The sequence below is a fragment of the Erpetoichthys calabaricus genome, chromosome 16 (genome assembly GCF_900747795.2).
Source record: "Erpetoichthys calabaricus chromosome 16, fErpCal1.3, whole genome shotgun sequence".
Taxonomy (NCBI): Eukaryota; Metazoa; Chordata; class Cladistia; order Polypteriformes; family Polypteridae; genus Erpetoichthys; species Erpetoichthys calabaricus.
Genome location: NC_041409.2, coordinates 97,072,722 through 97,089,528, shown reverse-complemented (window position 1 = coordinate 97,089,528; position 16,807 = coordinate 97,072,722). Strand labels below are relative to the sequence as shown.

Genomic DNA, 16,807 nt, shown 5'->3' with positions numbered 1-16,807 from the left:
TGCTTACGTAGCAGTAGTGTCAGCAGGCGCACACGTTGTGTGAAGTACAAACCCGACCAAAGACTGGGGGGTGGAAACAGTTCAGTGAGCGGAAGCATTGAGCCAAGACACCGTAGGAGACGTCTTTGTGTGTGTCCAGACTTAAACCCCATAGAACGTGTGTGGAGAGACCCAAAGGTGAAAGTTTACAGGGGCTGCCCAGCCAGTCTAATGGAGCTTTAGAGGATCTGCTGGGAAGAAAGGGATAAATTGCCCACGTCCGGGTGTACAAAGCTTGGAAAGACGCACCCAAAAAGACTGGCAAAGGGCTACTCCAAAGTACTGAATGAAGGGTCTGACTACTTCTGTGAAGGAGAGATTTCTTTTTTTAATTTTGTCCTTGATGGGCAAAAATAGCAAATTTATCCATTTAAAATAAAATCTACAAAACAATGAAGTAGGCAGAGAGTGAAGTGGTCCGAGTTCTTTCTGAATCCACTGTACCCCTTTAACTCATTTTTTGTGTATATCTTGAGTAGTGAGGAATCAGTTGAGCATGAGAAACAGACATTAAAACTTGCCTTGTGCTACCTACTCATGGCAGTCCTACAACAGCGTGGTCTCTTTCTTGTCTTGCATGGGTCAACCACATGAGCTATTTGTTGTAGTAATGGCTGGTAATAACCCAAGAAAGCAACTGTTAGGCTTTAGACACCCAGTTTACTGGAACTTGTGGATGACAACCCCATTACAGAGCAGCAGTTTTGAAGTAGGTGACCTCAAGAAGGTGACGGAGGTACAACCAGGAGGAGCCCAAAGCCCTGAAATAGACATGGACAGAAGCATCCTCTAGTCAACCTCTTGAGTCTGCCCCTAGCCCCTCATTTCTTGGGGTGACCAGAACAATTCTGACATGACACCACTGCTCTGGGCTGATGATTATACATAATTGTAACATAACAAGTGAGGTGAAAAGATTTTTATTTTAAAACCTCTCACTGCAGTGTTCATTTTAATTTTTTTGTAAATCATGAAACATTTTGGAAACCTTGAAGACAGTGGTCCTTTAGAAGTAAACACTTTGGCCTCGCTTCATCCATCGAGTACCGGTCAGCTTTTCATATGAGACTTGCACAAATGGGCCCTAAAATGCAGTCCAGCCGTGTCGCTGCATTGTTCTTTTGTGTGGCCACTCTGGCCCATTGGGCCTGACGCTTCATGAGAAACGGTGCATCCAGGTGCAAGGATTCATCAGAAAGCTCTGAGCGTCCCTGGCCAGTCATCAGCGAGGCTGACCTAGAAGGCCTGCTTTGGCGGCGAGAGCCTCGTTCTGTTGGATGTGATACTCTTGGAAGCGCATGGATATCCTCTGTGTCATCTTCAGGTACTTCTGCAGGCAGCTTTCTGAACACGTCATCTGTTAAGGGAAGCATAGAAATTTAGGGCTGCGGTACATTTTTTTAAAAGCATTTTATTGAATTTATTAAAAGCAAGTAACATTTAATATAAGCAAGTCAGTCAGTTAGTCATTCTCCAACCCACTATATCCTAACACAGGGTCACGGGGTTCTGCTGGAGCCAATCCCAGCCTGCACAAGGCAGGAACAAATCCTGGGCAGGGCGCCAGCGCACCGCAGGACACGCACACACCAACGACAATTTAGGACCACCAATGCACCTAACCTGCATGTCTTTGGACTGTGGGAGGAAACCCACACAGACACAGGGAGAGAACATGCAAACTCCACACAGGGAGGACCCGGGAAGTGAACCCAGGTCTCCTTAGAGACTACGCCACCGTGCTGCCCACAAGCAAGTCTAATTTTACAAAACTAAGTTCACATCAGGGCTGCAGCATATTACTCCACTGTGGTAAGGAATTTCTGAAAAGAACACAGGCCACTGAAAGGAAAATGCTGCTGGATGGTTTTAATCTCACGTTTTAATGCAGGGCTGAGAGAAACGTTTATATGATTAAACCAGTGCCAATGGTGACCAATGCTGTAATGTGGCAAATGATGGAGGGAAAAAAAAACAAACAAAAACTTGCATTACTTGTGTTGCATAATCCAGATGTCACGTATCCAGTTGTGTGGTCTTTCTTTCAATTCTTTTAATTGGTCCAGAGAGGAGCGACTAGGCTGATTCCAGGTCTACAGGGGTTGAGTTATAAGGAAAGATTAAAAGCGCGGAGCTTTTACAGAGATGAAGAGGAGACCTGACTGAAGTGTTTAAAATTATGAAGGGAATCAGTCCAGTGGATCGAGACTGTTATTTTAAAATGAGTTGATCAAGAACACGGGGACACAGCTGGAAACTTGTGAAGCGTAAATTTCACACAAACATTAGGAAGTTTTTCTTTACACAAAGAACAACAGTCTCTTGGAATAAGCGACCAAGTAGTGTAGTAGACAGCAAGACGTTAGGGACTTTCAAAACTCGACTTGATGTTATTTGGGAGGAATTAAGTGGACAGGACTGGCGAACTTCGTTGGACTGAATGGCCTGTTCTCGTCCAAAGTGTTCTAATGTTCAAAAGCTCAGTCCCAGGAGGCCTTAGTTTTCTGGTCATGATGTGCACAGATTTTTCCAGAAGTGTATATTTAACAATATTTTTGGCGAACAAAAAAAGCAGGTATTTGGGCAGATATCAGACATGTGCATAATGGCAGTGCTTCTCAGCCTCTCTTAGTTTGTGGCCCACTTTTCCCCTGTCCACATCTGGGGGGTTCCCCTGGATGAATTGAACCCGTTCCTCTTTGTGGCTTACTGGAGAAGGTGGTTTACTATTCATGAAACTAATGAGTTAGTCAGACCGGGGGGGTGGGTGGTGACGGGGGAGAGTTGGGTGCCCAACCCTTAGTGAATTGACAGCAGCTGTCAGAATGGGAAGAGTGGGGTCCTCCTCATGGTGAATCAAAATTACAAATCAGAGCGTGAAGACATGCTGTGACCCACCGCCATCCAATTCTATTATAAAGATATCAAGTCCCGGTCACCACCCACTGGTTGAGAAACACTGGATTATGTGACACAAGGGACAATTTTTCCATTGACATTTTTCACATTGTATGCCTCTGTACAGCATTGGGCACTGCTGGCTTGCATTACATCAAACTTAGTCTTACGTTTTCATGTAGAATGAAAAGAATAACATTTTTTTTTTTCTCAGCCATCACTACAAACCTCATGGGGTACGTAACACAGAAAAGAATATTTTTGGGTGATGTATTCCTTGTAAATGTGTCAAAGATGCCATAAAACTAGCACAGCCCTCAGAAGACAACCAGCAACTCAACTGATCCATAAAAAAACAGCAGCCTCGTGTAGCGATAACATCGCCTGTGCGTGAATCAAACTCCATCAGCAGCTGTTTGTTGTTTGCAACTATTGATGAGTGAAACCGAATTTGTGGCAAAGCTGTAGTTTACTTTGCTAATGAAACAAAAGTGAAATTCATGTCCTTGACACAAGAAGGTGTGTAGTTCCTAACTGGAAATGTTTCCTTGCATTAATGATTTCCGCCTGCTTCTCCACCTGTCATTAATAAGTAACATCAATGGACTCATTTCCGGGCAAGTGAAGAAATTCTGCCGAGACGTTAGCGGTGTATCTGTACTGTGATGCCCCCTTTGCCAGTTATGACGACTGCAATCCTAAAGATCCATTGGAAACAGAAGAGAAACACATATGAAGTGTGTGTATCCTCAACATCATGTGCGGGAGAAGGCAGATGGGAGGCAATGGTGGAGGGATGATGAGAGGCAGGACGCACAGTAATCTGCACAAGGGTGCTTTGTGGTGAGTCTTCATGTGGGAGTATTTGACATTTTTAAAAAACACTGTGGCTGTGAACAACAGGCATAAAGAGAATTGAATTTATTCTTGCACAATGGATTAAAAACTCAAACACGAAAGTGAGTATGAGGCTTTAACTAGCAATGTTCATTGTTCCCACCCAATTGTGAAGTGTTTTTTTTTTTGTTCTTTATTTCGCCTTATACAAGTTCTTGTATTAGGAATTTGTTAGTTTTCGCATATCCCTTGGGGTCAGAGCGCAGGGTCAGCCATTGTACAGCGCCCAGGTTAAGGGTCTTGCTTAAGGGCCCAGCAGAGTAGGATCTCTTTTGGCAGTGACGGGATTCGAACCGGCAACCTTCTGGATACCAGCACAGTTCCTTAGCCTCAGAGCCACCACTCCGCCCAAATTGCCTACAAAAACAAATGTAGTATCATCCATCCATTAATTTTTCTAAACCTACTTATTCAGAATAGGCCCACAGAGAAGCTAAGGCCTATTCCAGTAAGCATCAGGGCCAAGAAAGGAACAATTCCTGAACAGGAACACTGTAAGCAAAGCTGTCCTCATCTCTCTGTATGACTAACCACAATGTGTTTAAAGCAGCCGCCCGCCACCTTCCTAATTGTCGCTCACATTATTCTGCTGTGCTGCACACTTCTGAAACAAGTAGCTGCAGTACAGTAAATCCCTGGAGAGAAAAGCACAGTTTAGGAATACCGAAGAGTGACTTTTGTTCAAGGTTCTTGTCATGTGACATCTCTCTATTATAATAAAAAAAAAATCCTGGGACAAGACGTGATTTTTTTCAGAGAGATACTTTCATGTCCCGCAAGACGAGACTTTATGCCAAGAGATTTAACCAGGCCCGGGACCGAAAATAAAAGACAAAGAATAGATGACAAAGTAGAACGCCATAAAGAATTCAAAAATGTTGGTGCGATACACATGCAGAGCAGGTTAGAGATAATGAAAGTACGAAAATTCAAAAGTCTCCAAGAAACAATAGTAAAGATCACATTAGCACAAACAAACGGAAATTATTACTTGGTGAAATAACGGAACAGCGAAAAGAGATTGAATATATTGCTAGGATGTAATCTTTAAGTCTGAGACTTGTAGATCGTCTAATTCAAGTTTCTTCCCAAGGAAGAGGCGTATCCGTTAGAATTAAAAGATATAGTAGTTTGGTGAAAGTGAACTCCTCATACGCAAGCGGCAGAGACACGAAATGGCTGGCATGTAGCATAGGCCGGGGGTTAGCAAGTGAAGCGAGCAGGGGGCAAAGCCTCCTAGTATTACAATGAAATTCTCACTAGTCTGTCTCCTCTGAGTATGGACAGTAATTAACTACTAAGGAAATGACCAAAAAAAAAATAAAGATCCCGACTCTAGTTATAAGTCATACTCTACTCATACAGACTATTAAATGAACAGACCTGATGTGGTGTTACACATTTATGATCTGAGGCTCCATTTAACAGATGGTGAGATTTTGAATTTCTGTCATTTGTACAGTTCTACTGTCACTAGTCTGTGGGATACACGCACGTAAGTATGTCTTATGCTGTAATATTGTTATTATAACAGAGTACAGTAAAATGGATTTGAAAATGAACTGGAAGCCAAAATTGGGGTAATGTGCTCTTGCTGACTTGTTCCAGTTAAACGTGGTGCAGCGGCATTTTGCACCAGCTGTAGGCGAACAATGGAGGCCTGGCTATTTCCAAAATTGCAGTAATCTAGACGAGAAGTTATAAAAGCAGGTATCACTGTTTCATGGTTGCATTTAGACAAAACATGCTTGATTTTTGACAGCCGCCTCAACTGGAAAAAGCAAGACTTTACCACTCCGTTCACATGGCTATCAAGTTTTAAAGTAGAGTCCATTTTCACACCTAAATTTGTGATCATGGATTTCTAATATTGTGCCCCAGTGGAAAGACAAGATTTAAGACAAAATAAAACCTGTCTGATTTATCGGGGTGAGTCACACAATGGTTGGACTGAGGATATGTTCACACCATTACATTTTCATTCAGAAATTATGTTCTTAAACAAAAACTCTCTCTGTCGACACTAGAACTTTCACGTCATTTATGAAAGTACCTTGGCCCACACTAAAATGACCAAAAACACACAAGACCTACGTAGCTGTTCATCTACACTAGGCACAGGCACATCAGCAGAACAGAAGTGTCCTCCATGCTAGACATTCATTTGCTGCTTAGGGTTTACACACAAAACAGCCATGGAGAATAAGTTTCGCTTAGACTGATAATGTGGTGGAACTGTCACCTTTTTTTACTCTTTGTGAGAGTAACTCGCAAACAAACAAAGTGGCTAAGAAAATGTAACAAGCAGAATCAAGTCAGGGAAGGGCCACGAATTGAAGCAAATGCCAATCACACTGCGATGTTGAACTGGTGTTGTCAAAAGTATATGGCTCTGGAGAGAGTTTTCAGAAAACGCTGAGCTATTGTGGACGAAAGGACCAAACTGAGACTAACGTGTGCGTTTTTAAATAAAAAATAACGGGTGACCGAAGCCCGAGTTGCTGAGTACAGTGTATCCAGAAAGTATTCCCAGCGCATCACTTTTTCCACATTTTGTTATGTTACAGCCTTATTCCAAAATGGATTAAATTAATTTTTTTCCTCAGAATTCTACACACAACACCCCATAATGACAACATGAAAAAAGTTTACTTGAGGTTTTTGCAAATTTATTAAAAATAAAAAAACTGAGAAATCCCATGTCCATAAGTATTCACAGCCTTTGCTCAATACTTTGTCGATGCCCCTTTGGCAGCAATTCCAGCCTCAAGTCTTTTTGAATATGATGCCACAAGCTTGGCACACCTATCCTTGGCCAGTTTCGCCCATTCCTCTTTGCAGCACCTCTCAAGCTCCATCAGGTTGGATGGGAAGCGTCGGTGCACAGCCATTTTAAGATCTCTCCAGAGATGTTCAATCAGATTCAAGTCTGGGCTCTGGCTGGGCCACTCAAGGACATTCACAGAGTTGTCCTGAAGTCACTCCTTTGATATCTTGGCTGTGTGCTTAGGGTCGTTGTCCTGCTGAAAGATGAACCGTCGTCCCAGTCTGAGGTGAAGAGCGCTCTGGAGCAGGTTTTCATCCAGGATGTCTCTGTACATTGCTACAGTCATCTTTCCCTTTATCCTGACTAGTCTCCCAGTTCCTGCTGCTGAAAAACATCCCCACAGCATGATGCTGCCACCACCATGCTTCACTGTAGGGATGGTATTGGCCTGGTGAGGAGCGGTGCCTGGTTTCCTCCAAACGTGACGCCTGGCATTCACACCAAAGAGTTCAATCTTTGTCTCATCAGACCAGAGAATTTTCTTTCTCGTGGTCTGAGAGTCCTTCAGGTGCCTTTTGGCAAACTCCAGGCGGGCTGCCATGTGCCTTTTACTAAGGAGTGACTTCCGTCTGGCCACTCTACCATACAGGCCTGATTGGTGGATTGCTGCAGAGATGGTTGTCCTTCTGGAAGGTTCTCCTCTCTCCACAGAGGACCTCTGGAGCTCTGACAGAGTGACCATCGGGTTCTTGGTCACCTCCCTGACTAAGGCCCTTCTCCCCTGATCGCTCAGTTTAGATGGCCGGCCAGCTCTAGGAAGAGTCCTGGTGGTTCGAACTTCTTCTACTTACGGATGATGGAGGCCACTGTGCTCACTGGGACCTTCAAAGCAGCAGAAATTTTTCTCTAACCTTCCCCAGATTTGTGCCTCGAGACAATCCTGTCTTGGAGGTCTACAGACAATTCCTTTGACTTCATGCTTGGTTTGTACTCTGACATGAACTGCCAACTGTGGGACCTTATATAGACAGGTGTGTACCTTTCCAAATCATGTCCAGTCAACTGAATTTACCACAGGTGGACTCCAATTAAGCTGCAGAAACATCTCAAGGATGATCAGGGGAAACAGGAGGCACCTGAGCTCAATTTTGAGCTTCATGGCAAAGGCTGTGAATACTTATGTACATGTGCTTTCTCAATTTTTTTATTTTTAATAAATTTTCAAAAACCTCAAACATTTTTCACGTTGTCATTATGGGGTGTTGTGTGTAGAATTCTGAGGAAAAAAATGAATTTAATCTATTTTGGAATAAGGCTGTAACATAACAAAATGTGGAAAAAGTGATGCGCTGTCAATACTTTCCAGATGCACTGTATGTCATTAACCGTCCCCTCCCCCCCTCAGCCCCCCCAGTTTACTATGCTTATGTAATTGGAGTCTGCGACTGACAAAAAATCACTGGAAAAGCTGGGCAAAATGACAGGGCCTTTACTTGCATGTCTGACCATCATGCCACTCTTCAGAAGGTTCTTGAGGGGTGACCATGAACACCACACAAAAAGCCCGACATTCCCTCCTGAAGAGCTGTGGCTGTTAAATCTGAGTAATGCATTATAGACCACCTTGTACTGACCTGGCAATATTATGGAAATGTTAGTTATTAATAGCGATAGCTTTGCTGGTTTCAATGGCCTGTTTTTAATAAAACACTAATGATACGCTCTCAGGGTAGCTTGATGTTCACTGCAATGATTTGGTTTGTTTCATGGGAACAGTTTGGTCTCTATCTGACTCTGTCAAGTACTACAAGACGAGCTGCCTCTCAAAAATCCAAACACAAGATCTTCTCAAGTCACTTAACTCCCTGTATTCTCAGGCCAGGTGTAAAAATAAATTACTGTATTATTGTGGCAGGACTTATTAAATGTCTTTAAATTGTGCTCACTATGAAAATGGCTTACTAAGGAACACAATGTGGTGTCACCATAGCTCAGTGCTGTACCAATAAAGTATGTACAGTATAAAATCCAATAGGTCTGCTTGGAAATGAAGATCACAGACTCTGGTTAAAGGATGTTCTTCAGCTTGGTGATCCACAGAGGTGTCTCACCAATACTTCCATGTTAGAGAGTTAAGGGGTTTAGCACAACAGCCTACCTCTTCTTGCTTCACCTCCCTTGTTGTGAAGTCCTTCACGCAGTCCATGAAGCAGGTCTCTGTCAGTTTGTTGTATGTTCCCAGAAATTCTTTAAACTAAAATTAATTGAGAAAAAAAAAATCAGGGGTGCTTGTTATTGAAATTAAAATGAATAAATCCTATTTTAATTAAACACTTGCACATTCACCATAAAATGAATCCTATCATTGCCTTGACTGTAAGATTTTACATGTCCTGCCATCAAATCGTAAACCTAACGCGGTCTTACTCTTCCTTTTAATGGCACCCATCCATGGTTAAACCAGTTTAGAGAAGAGTTGGCATCCTTCCCAGCAACACTAGGCACAAACCTGGTGGAAGACCCCAGTGTTACACAGGACACATTCAAATCGCCCTGGGCGGCCAGTTCATAGCTACCAGTTAACCTCAGCTTCATGTTTTCAGAAATGTGGGATGAACACCTAATTAACACCTACAAGACACTGGGCAACCTCTACACAAACAGCCACCTGTGCCAGCAGCATTGGGCACAATGCCAGACCATCACTAGGTCAATTTGGATTAAAAAATTAACTCCACCTGAATGATTTCAGAATCATTGGAAGAATAGAAAAGTACCACTCACACAGACACTGGGAGAAGGAGCAAACTCAGCATAGACAGCCACTAGACTTTAAACTGAACCCAAAATTATCAAAAGATACTAGTGACTTAATATGACAGGTGATGTGACTGAAGTGTTTAAAATTATGAAAGGATGCAGCACAGTGGATCCAGGCTGATTCTTTAAAATATAAGTTCAACAAGAACATGGAGACACAATTGGAAATTTGTTTAAGGGTATATTTTCCACAAACGTTAGCATGTTTTTCTTCACATGGAGAACTACAGACACATGGAATAAGATAGTAGTGTGGTAGATGATAGGACTGTAGGGACATTCAAAACTCAACCTGATGTTACTTTGGAGTAACTAAGTGGATAGAATTGGTGAGCTTTGGAGGCCTCAATGGACTGTTCTTGTCTCCTTAGCGTTCCAATGTAATCAGGATCACTAAAGTGGTATCATCCAAAAATCTGACTGTAAAGTTTTAAAATTCACTAGGGCAGGGGTCCCCAAGTCCAGTCCTGGAGGACCACCGTGGCTGCAGGTTTTCATTCTATCACTTTTCTTAATTAGTGACCAGTTTTTGCTGCTAATTAACATCTTTTGAATTAATTTTAATTGACTTGTTTTTTTAAGATTTGTACCTCTGAATTGCTTTATTTATTTCCTTCAATGGCACCCAAACGGAAATGAAATGTAAAGTGAGTGAGCCAACAGAAGACCAACTTAGTCAGGGTCTCAAATGCCAAACAATTTCATTCCAACCAGTTGCTCAATTAGGCGCAGAGTCGTCTTGTTAATTAAACTCGTTCTTTAATTCTATGGCCTGTTGTTGCTCTCATTGTGCAATAGCAGACATTTCTGAAATTGTTGATTTTCTCTTTTCTAGGAGCACTAGTAAAGTGTTTTGTGGACCTGAGCAGATCAGCATTCCTGAGACCGTCCCCTTTCTTTATTTTCAGATATTGTGTGATGGTCACAGTTTGCTGGTCCTGTTTTGGCTCATTTTGTATCTCATTATTGTTTGGCAGCTAATTAAGGACAAAGAAACAATTAAGGGGCCCGAGTTTTCAAGACCAAGTCAAATAACTTCATTTAAATGAATTTGAATTAGCAGCAAAAACAGATCATTGATTAAGAAAAGGGGTAGAATGAAAACCTGCAGCCACTGGGGCCCTCCAGGACTGGAGTTGGGGACCCCTGGGCCAGTGCATGTTAGTGCAGTTCTAAATTTAGGCAGCTTGTTTTTAATACTCACATTTGGCCTGGCAGACTGTCAGTTCTCTTGGTGGAAATGTTTAGACATTACTGAACACAGAGTAGCCCAGTCTGTCCAGCCCACCATATTGCAACACTGACCATCATCAGGACATTCAGGATGAAAGCGATTATATTATTTGTAAAACTCCGACCTGGACATACCTGCTTGATTTGATCAGATTCCGAAATCTGTGCCGCCATTTCTCAGACAGTGCTTAGTTAGACCTGTGAAGATCAAATAGAGACATTTGTGAACATATGAATTACCGCTTTGCAAACAAGGACTGTGTTTAATGCAAGGATTAAATGACCAGACTTCTGACACACGGTATAAAACTTATTTTTCCATTTGATTTACAGTTAGCCCACCAAAGTATTTCCATCCTTTTTAAACAAGAACAGCTGTATACCGGGGTTGTGACCAATTCACCCTACAAAAATTGCCTTTGTTTTACCTCCAGTCATGAAATGTCGAGGGCATAATCAACAGGTCCGCAGATTAAATTTGTAGTGATTCTGACCTTCCAGTCTGGAGTTATGGATTATTTCGACAGGGTGACATCAACATTCTAAAATCCTGTTGTAGCGCTGCCTTTCTCTCTGTAAGTGCCATGTTTGATGCAGACACTGGCGGTCATGCTCTTCCACCGGTCTCTTTCCCTTGCCTTTCTAAAACTCTCCTGTTGTTCCTAAACCATCTGACAGCATTTCAACTAATGGTGCCTCTCTGCCTTCCTCATGCTCTCCATCCATTGATTTCACCCAGCAATGCATCATTTTCCATGCCTCAGCTCTGATGATGTCTCCCAAATGTTTTGTCTATTCCTTACCTCACGTTACTTTACATGGGGAATATTAAGGCACGTGCTCTATCACAGGGGTCTACAACTCCGGTCCTGGAGGACCACATGGTTTTCATTCTAACCCTTTCTTAATGAATGCTCTGTTTGTGCTGCTAATTAACTTCTTGTGAATTCATTTTAATTGACTTCTCTTTTAAGATTTGTTCCCCTGAATTGCTTCATTTCTTTCCTTAAATGGCACCCATATAGAAATGAAACGTGAAGTGAGTGAGCCAACAGAAGACCAACTAAGTCAGGGCCTCAAACGCCAAACAGTTTCACTCCAAGCAGCTGCTTAATGAGGTGACGATTCTTGTCATTAAACTCGTTCATTAATTCTGTGGCTTGTTGCTGCTCTCATGGTGCATTAGCAGACATTTACGAAACTGTTGATTTTCTCTTTTCTAGGAGCACTGGTCAAATGTTTTGTGGACCTGAGCAGATCGACATTCCTGAGAGCTTCACCTTTCTTTATTTTTAGATATTGTATGGTGGACACCAGTTGTTTTTGGCTCATTTTGTATCTCATTCTTGTTTGGCAGCTAATTAAGGAAAAAGAAACAATGAAGGGGTCAGAGTCTTCAGGAGCAAATCAATTTAAATTAGTTCAAAAGAATTAGCAGCAAAAACAGGACACTCATTAAGAAAAGGGTTAGAATGAAAACCTGCAGCCACGGTGGTCATCTAGGACCGGAGTTTGAGATCCCTGCTCTATTAAACGTGCAGTGCCGTATGTTTAGAGCATACTGAAGGCGAAGTAGAGCATCTTCAAATACAGAAACTGTGGTTTGACAAGAAAAGCTAAGTTTAAGGAAGAGACATTTTTTCTGCCGTCTCTTCTATGTGGGTACCTTTTTTCTTTATTCTTGAGTGGATTGTTTGCTTTGAATTTTCACTAAATCTTTTCAAACGAACTTTTGATCCTGCCTTACTCTCCAGCAGCTACACTATAAGTTTAAAAATGTGTGCCCTCCATGCCTTACACACGACAAGTCAGGTCACTAACCGAGACTAATCTATAGTCAGAGAGACAAGAAGTAAGTTCGAATACACCACTTCAATTCAGCTTGTAAACCTCCCATAGACTATACAGTAATATATAAGATAACATTTAACGAAACTTAACTCTTTGAGGGCTGAATATTTTTTAAAAAAATGCAGTTTTCTGAAAGGCACAGAAAGCAATGGTTTCACACATAAATCAAAATAAAACATCTGTTGCTACATGCTGTGGCTGCGGTCAGTGCATCTTTGACAGTAGCGGTTGCGCAGGGGCGATTCACTGGCCAGCAGGAATGCATGGTGGGCCCGCTGTCGTGCCTGGGCAGGTGGGTGGCAGTGACATTCACAGTGTGTCGCAATCTGGTTTGTACCTCTTGTTATCGTAAGTGACAGTCGTCCCAGGCAAATGATGCTGTAGGCACATCGGCTAAACAAACGTGTTCGGCTGGGAACTGATTTGCTGATGCTGGTACCTCACATTTGTTTTCGATCTACATGTCCAGATCACTTGCATCAAAATTGGAGCCTGACAAGTCAAGAGTGTGATGAAGCTAACCTTCCTTCTAGCAAAGAGAATCAAACTAAAAAATAATGGCGAGTTTTATCACAGTTTACAGTGGATTATCATCCTCTACCCCTGAATTTTGACAAAAGTCAACATCCACCTTGAAAGAGTTAAAACAACTCGCAAGTGACTCTTACAGACGCACAAATGTAGTGTAGTGTCGTTATACAACTAAAGAATCTGAAAAGGCACTTTACTTTCAAGAACTGTAAGCATTTTGTGATGGATGCTTTGTTTTGCATTTCCCTATATTGGGGGTCCATCATCCCCCCCTTAAAAAGTGGTTCTGGTCTGAAAATGATTATGAACCCCCCTGCTCTAGTCTAGCGCTCACAGTCCACATTTTATAAGCATACATTAAGTCAGACCAAAGAGGACACCTTAGAATGTCCATCCTTGTTTTCACCGTTACGTGTCGGTTTGGAAGTTACGTCTTTGAACTGCACAAAAAAAAATTGTGGGAGTCCTCTTCGATCAGCTGCTTACTTTTCAACCACACAGTAGCTCAATAGTACAGACGGCTTTTTTCCATCTCCACAACAGTCTTTCCTCAGTGTGAAGGATACTGAAACACAGATTCATGCTTTCATCATCACTACCCGTCTGGATGATTGCAATGCACTGTTTTATGGCCTACCAACTAAATCTATCTTACTAAACCACAGTTAATATATGCACGGCGGACGCACCGAGGCGCATGCGCACTGCGGCCTTGGCGCCCGCCCCAGAGTCCAGCGTCAAACGCAGCGGCTTTCCAAAACGCGCCAGCTTCCCAGAGTCAGTAGGTGGCGCCCGAACAACACAACCTCTGAGCGCCCAAACAACACAACCTGTACAGTCAAACGCAGCAGCTTCCCAAAACGCGGCAGATTCCCAGAGTCAGTAGGTGGCGCCCAAACAACACAACCTGTAAACTTGACTTGCTCTAATCCACTGTGCCAATAATGTAGATCACATAACGGTCATTCAGTGTGGCGCCCGCCCCAGAGTACAGAGTTAAACGCAGCAACTTCCCAAAACGCGGTGGCCTGCCAGAGTCAGTAGGTGGCACCCAAATAACACAACGTAATGCGCCGTGGCGCCCGCCACAGAGTCAAACGCAGCGGCTTCCCAGAGTCAGTAGGTGGTGCCCAAACAACACAACCTGTGAGCTACACTTGCTCTAAACCACTGTGCCAGTAATATAGATCACATAACGGCCACAGACTCAAACGCAGTGGCTTCCCAGACTCAGTGGCTGGCACACAAACACCACAACCTGTAAACTAAACTTGCTGTGCTCCACTCTGCCAGCAGTCGGTGTCAGCAAAGGCAACGGAATCACGTCTCCACAAAACAAAACCGCTTTAGTACAGATATGCTTATGTAATTAAATGACATTTCCCCAGACGCACCCACCCTCCATGATATGTCATCCATCCAGATATCAGACAGAACAGAAACTGACTGCCATTCTTGGATTTCCGATTCGCTAGCAAATCGCGGGCTTACTTGTATATCAATAGATTACAGTATGTTCAGAATTCTGCTGCTCATTTACTTACACTAAAAAGTCTGCTCACATCACTCCTGTCGTTAATGATTTGCATTGGTTACCAGTTTCTTCAAGAATCAAATCTAAAATTATTCTTCTTACCTTTAAAGCCCTTCATGGTTTAGCCCCTCATTATCTGGCTGAGCGGCTGCTTCCTTACACTCCTGCCCATGCATTAAGATAATCTGACGCTAACTTACTCTTCTTCTTTCGGCTGCTCCCGTTAGGGGTCGCCACAGCGGATCATCTTCTTCCATATCTTCCTGTCCTCGTCATCGTGTTCTGTCACACCCATCACCTGCATGTCCTCTCTCACCACATCTATAAACCTTCTCTTAGGCCTTCCTCTTTTCCTCTTGCCTGGCAACTCTATCCTTAGCACCCTTCTCCCAATATACCCAGCATCTCTCCTCTGCACATGTCCAAACCAACACAATCTCGTCTCTCTGACTTTGTCTCCCAACCGTCCAACCTAAGCTGACCCTCTAATGTCCTCATTTCTAATCCTGTCCATCCTCGTCACACCCAATGCAAATCTTAGCATCTTTATCTATGCCACCTCCAGCTCTGTCTCCTGCTTTCTGGTCAGTGCCACCGTCTCCAATACATATATTGTACCTAAATATAGGTTAGGAACTGTGGGTGGCAGAGATTTCAGTGTGATAGCCCCTAAAGTTTGGAATGCTCTTCCTTTCGGCCTTCGCGAGGAAAAATCAATTATTCATTTCAAACTCCTGTTAAAAACACATCTTTTCAATGAGTTTTATTCATTTTCTTGTATGTGATTTCTATTATTTTGTTAATGTATTTATTGAATTGTAAAGTGTCCTTGAGTGTATCAAAGGCGCTACATAAATAAAACGTATTACTATTATTATTATAAGGTGTTTTTGCCAGAGCAGCCCTCCTCTTAATTTCCTGATCATTTCTTTCATCTTGCGGTGACCCAAGTAACAAGAGAGATCCACTTGCTTAACCTATTTCAGATTTTAACTTGCATTTTGGCACAACTTTGTCTTTTGTAAGTGGCACTCCAGCCACTGTAAGAAAAAAACAAAACAAAACAAAAACCTCCCACCGGTCCATTGTGTGGTGCTGTGGTGTCACCCATTGCATTGCTGCACTCGGGCCCAAATTTGGGATCCCGAAGCAGTTTGTCGTGTGGTGGGTGCAGCACCACGCTGTATATCAGTGCAGGCTCCCAAACTCTCTCTGCGTCTTCTTGCAATTCAATGTTAGTTAGGGGTGGATCTACTACATTATGAAATTAATGAAACTTAAGCTTCAAGACCCCCAATCCCTGATGGGTCCCAAAAACGATGTAAATTCACATTACTTAGTGTCTACTGTATGAGAACAGGTTTTTACCACCCCTACATGTACTGTTTATTTATTTTTTTAATTGTGGTGATCTGTCGTGGTACAACACCACTGAAGAAGATAACAGCAGTTACCCACGCCTTAATATTGCCTGCAAAGGGGCCTCCGTAACAGTTCAAAATGTAGGGCCTCCAAATCGTTGGTCCACCACTGATGTTATTCCGTCATCTACTCCGATGTTTTAAATTTCCTGTTGTTCTTCGTTACGTTCAGCAATACAGTATCATCTGTAAATCACAAATTGGTGATTTTGACGCCTCCTACCCTGTAGCGACAGTCGAATAATATACAAATGTGAAGAATTCTTCTTACTATTATTATAGTATATTACTAATTCTGAATGAACTAATACGCAAAATAAAAAATACACATGATCTCATGTTCTCTACTTCCTTTACCTTAGGAAATTTAAAAATATAGCTTCTGGCTTGAGTGACGCTATTTCACACGAAATGGGGGACGATTTGGTCACCGCGTCATTGAGAAATAAACCATCGAAGCAAGGGCATGAACTCTGACGCCTTAATGGGGGGCTCTCCTCGCGAATCTGTCTTTTCACTGACCGTGAAACGCTTGAAGTTACACCTAGAAAATAACCTCATCAGCTAAGTACAGCTAGTTTTTGATCTGAACGATACAAACATAACACCCACCGCAATGATCATCAACGCCACTTTCCTTTTCTTCGCGTCTCATGTGTGGAGCTCAGGCGGAAGGGCGGGCGGCGCACTAAGAACACGTGACATACTGGAGCGCACACACAGCTTCTCATTTGGAAAGCAGTATTCGACACTAAAATAATTTTTAAAAAATCCTGCCGCACTGACACGATTGCAAAATTAAAAGAAAAAAAAAGA

General features: G+C 42.6%; 1 protein-coding gene across 2 annotated transcripts; it reads right to left on the bottom strand.

The window, feature by feature from the left end:
- Positions 1 to 943: 943 nt before the first annotated feature.
- On the bottom strand, positions 944 to 16,688 carry timm9 (translocase of inner mitochondrial membrane 9 homolog). Of its 2 annotated transcripts, none has more exons than XM_051920050.1 (4): positions 16,584 to 16,688; positions 10,790 to 10,830; positions 8,760 to 8,855; positions 944 to 1,396 (listed from the first exon to the last, which is right to left on the bottom strand). In XM_051920050.1, the coding sequence occupies exons 2-4, from the start codon at positions 10,826 to 10,828 to the stop codon at positions 1,262 to 1,264; spliced, it is 270 nt and encodes an 89-aa protein (XP_051776010.1). In that variant the 5' UTR covers positions 10,829 to 10,830; positions 16,584 to 16,688; the 3' UTR covers positions 944 to 1,261. The 2 variants fall into 2 exon arrangements, with proteins under 2 accessions (XP_051776010.1, XP_028677985.1); XM_028822152.2 differs by having other exon boundaries at positions 10,790 to 10,852; positions 16,604 to 16,688.
- Between the last annotated feature and the right edge of the window lie 119 nt (positions 16,689 to 16,807).

What these genes read in the sequence shown, in the direction of transcription:
- timm9 (XM_051920050.1), bottom strand. Translation starts at nt 10,828, where the DNA reads ATGGCGGCACAGATTTCGGAATCTGATCAAATCAAGCAG. An exon ending in AATCTGATCAAATCAAGCAG is followed by an intron (nt 8,856 to 10,789) that starts GTATGTCCAGGT and finishes AATTAATTTTAG; the next exon opens with TTTAAAGAATTTCTGGGAAC. An exon ending in GGGAGGTGAAGCAAGAAGAG is followed by an intron (nt 1,397 to 8,759) that starts GTAGGCTGTTGT and finishes TTCCCTTAACAG; the next exon opens with ATGACGTGTTCAGAAAGCTG.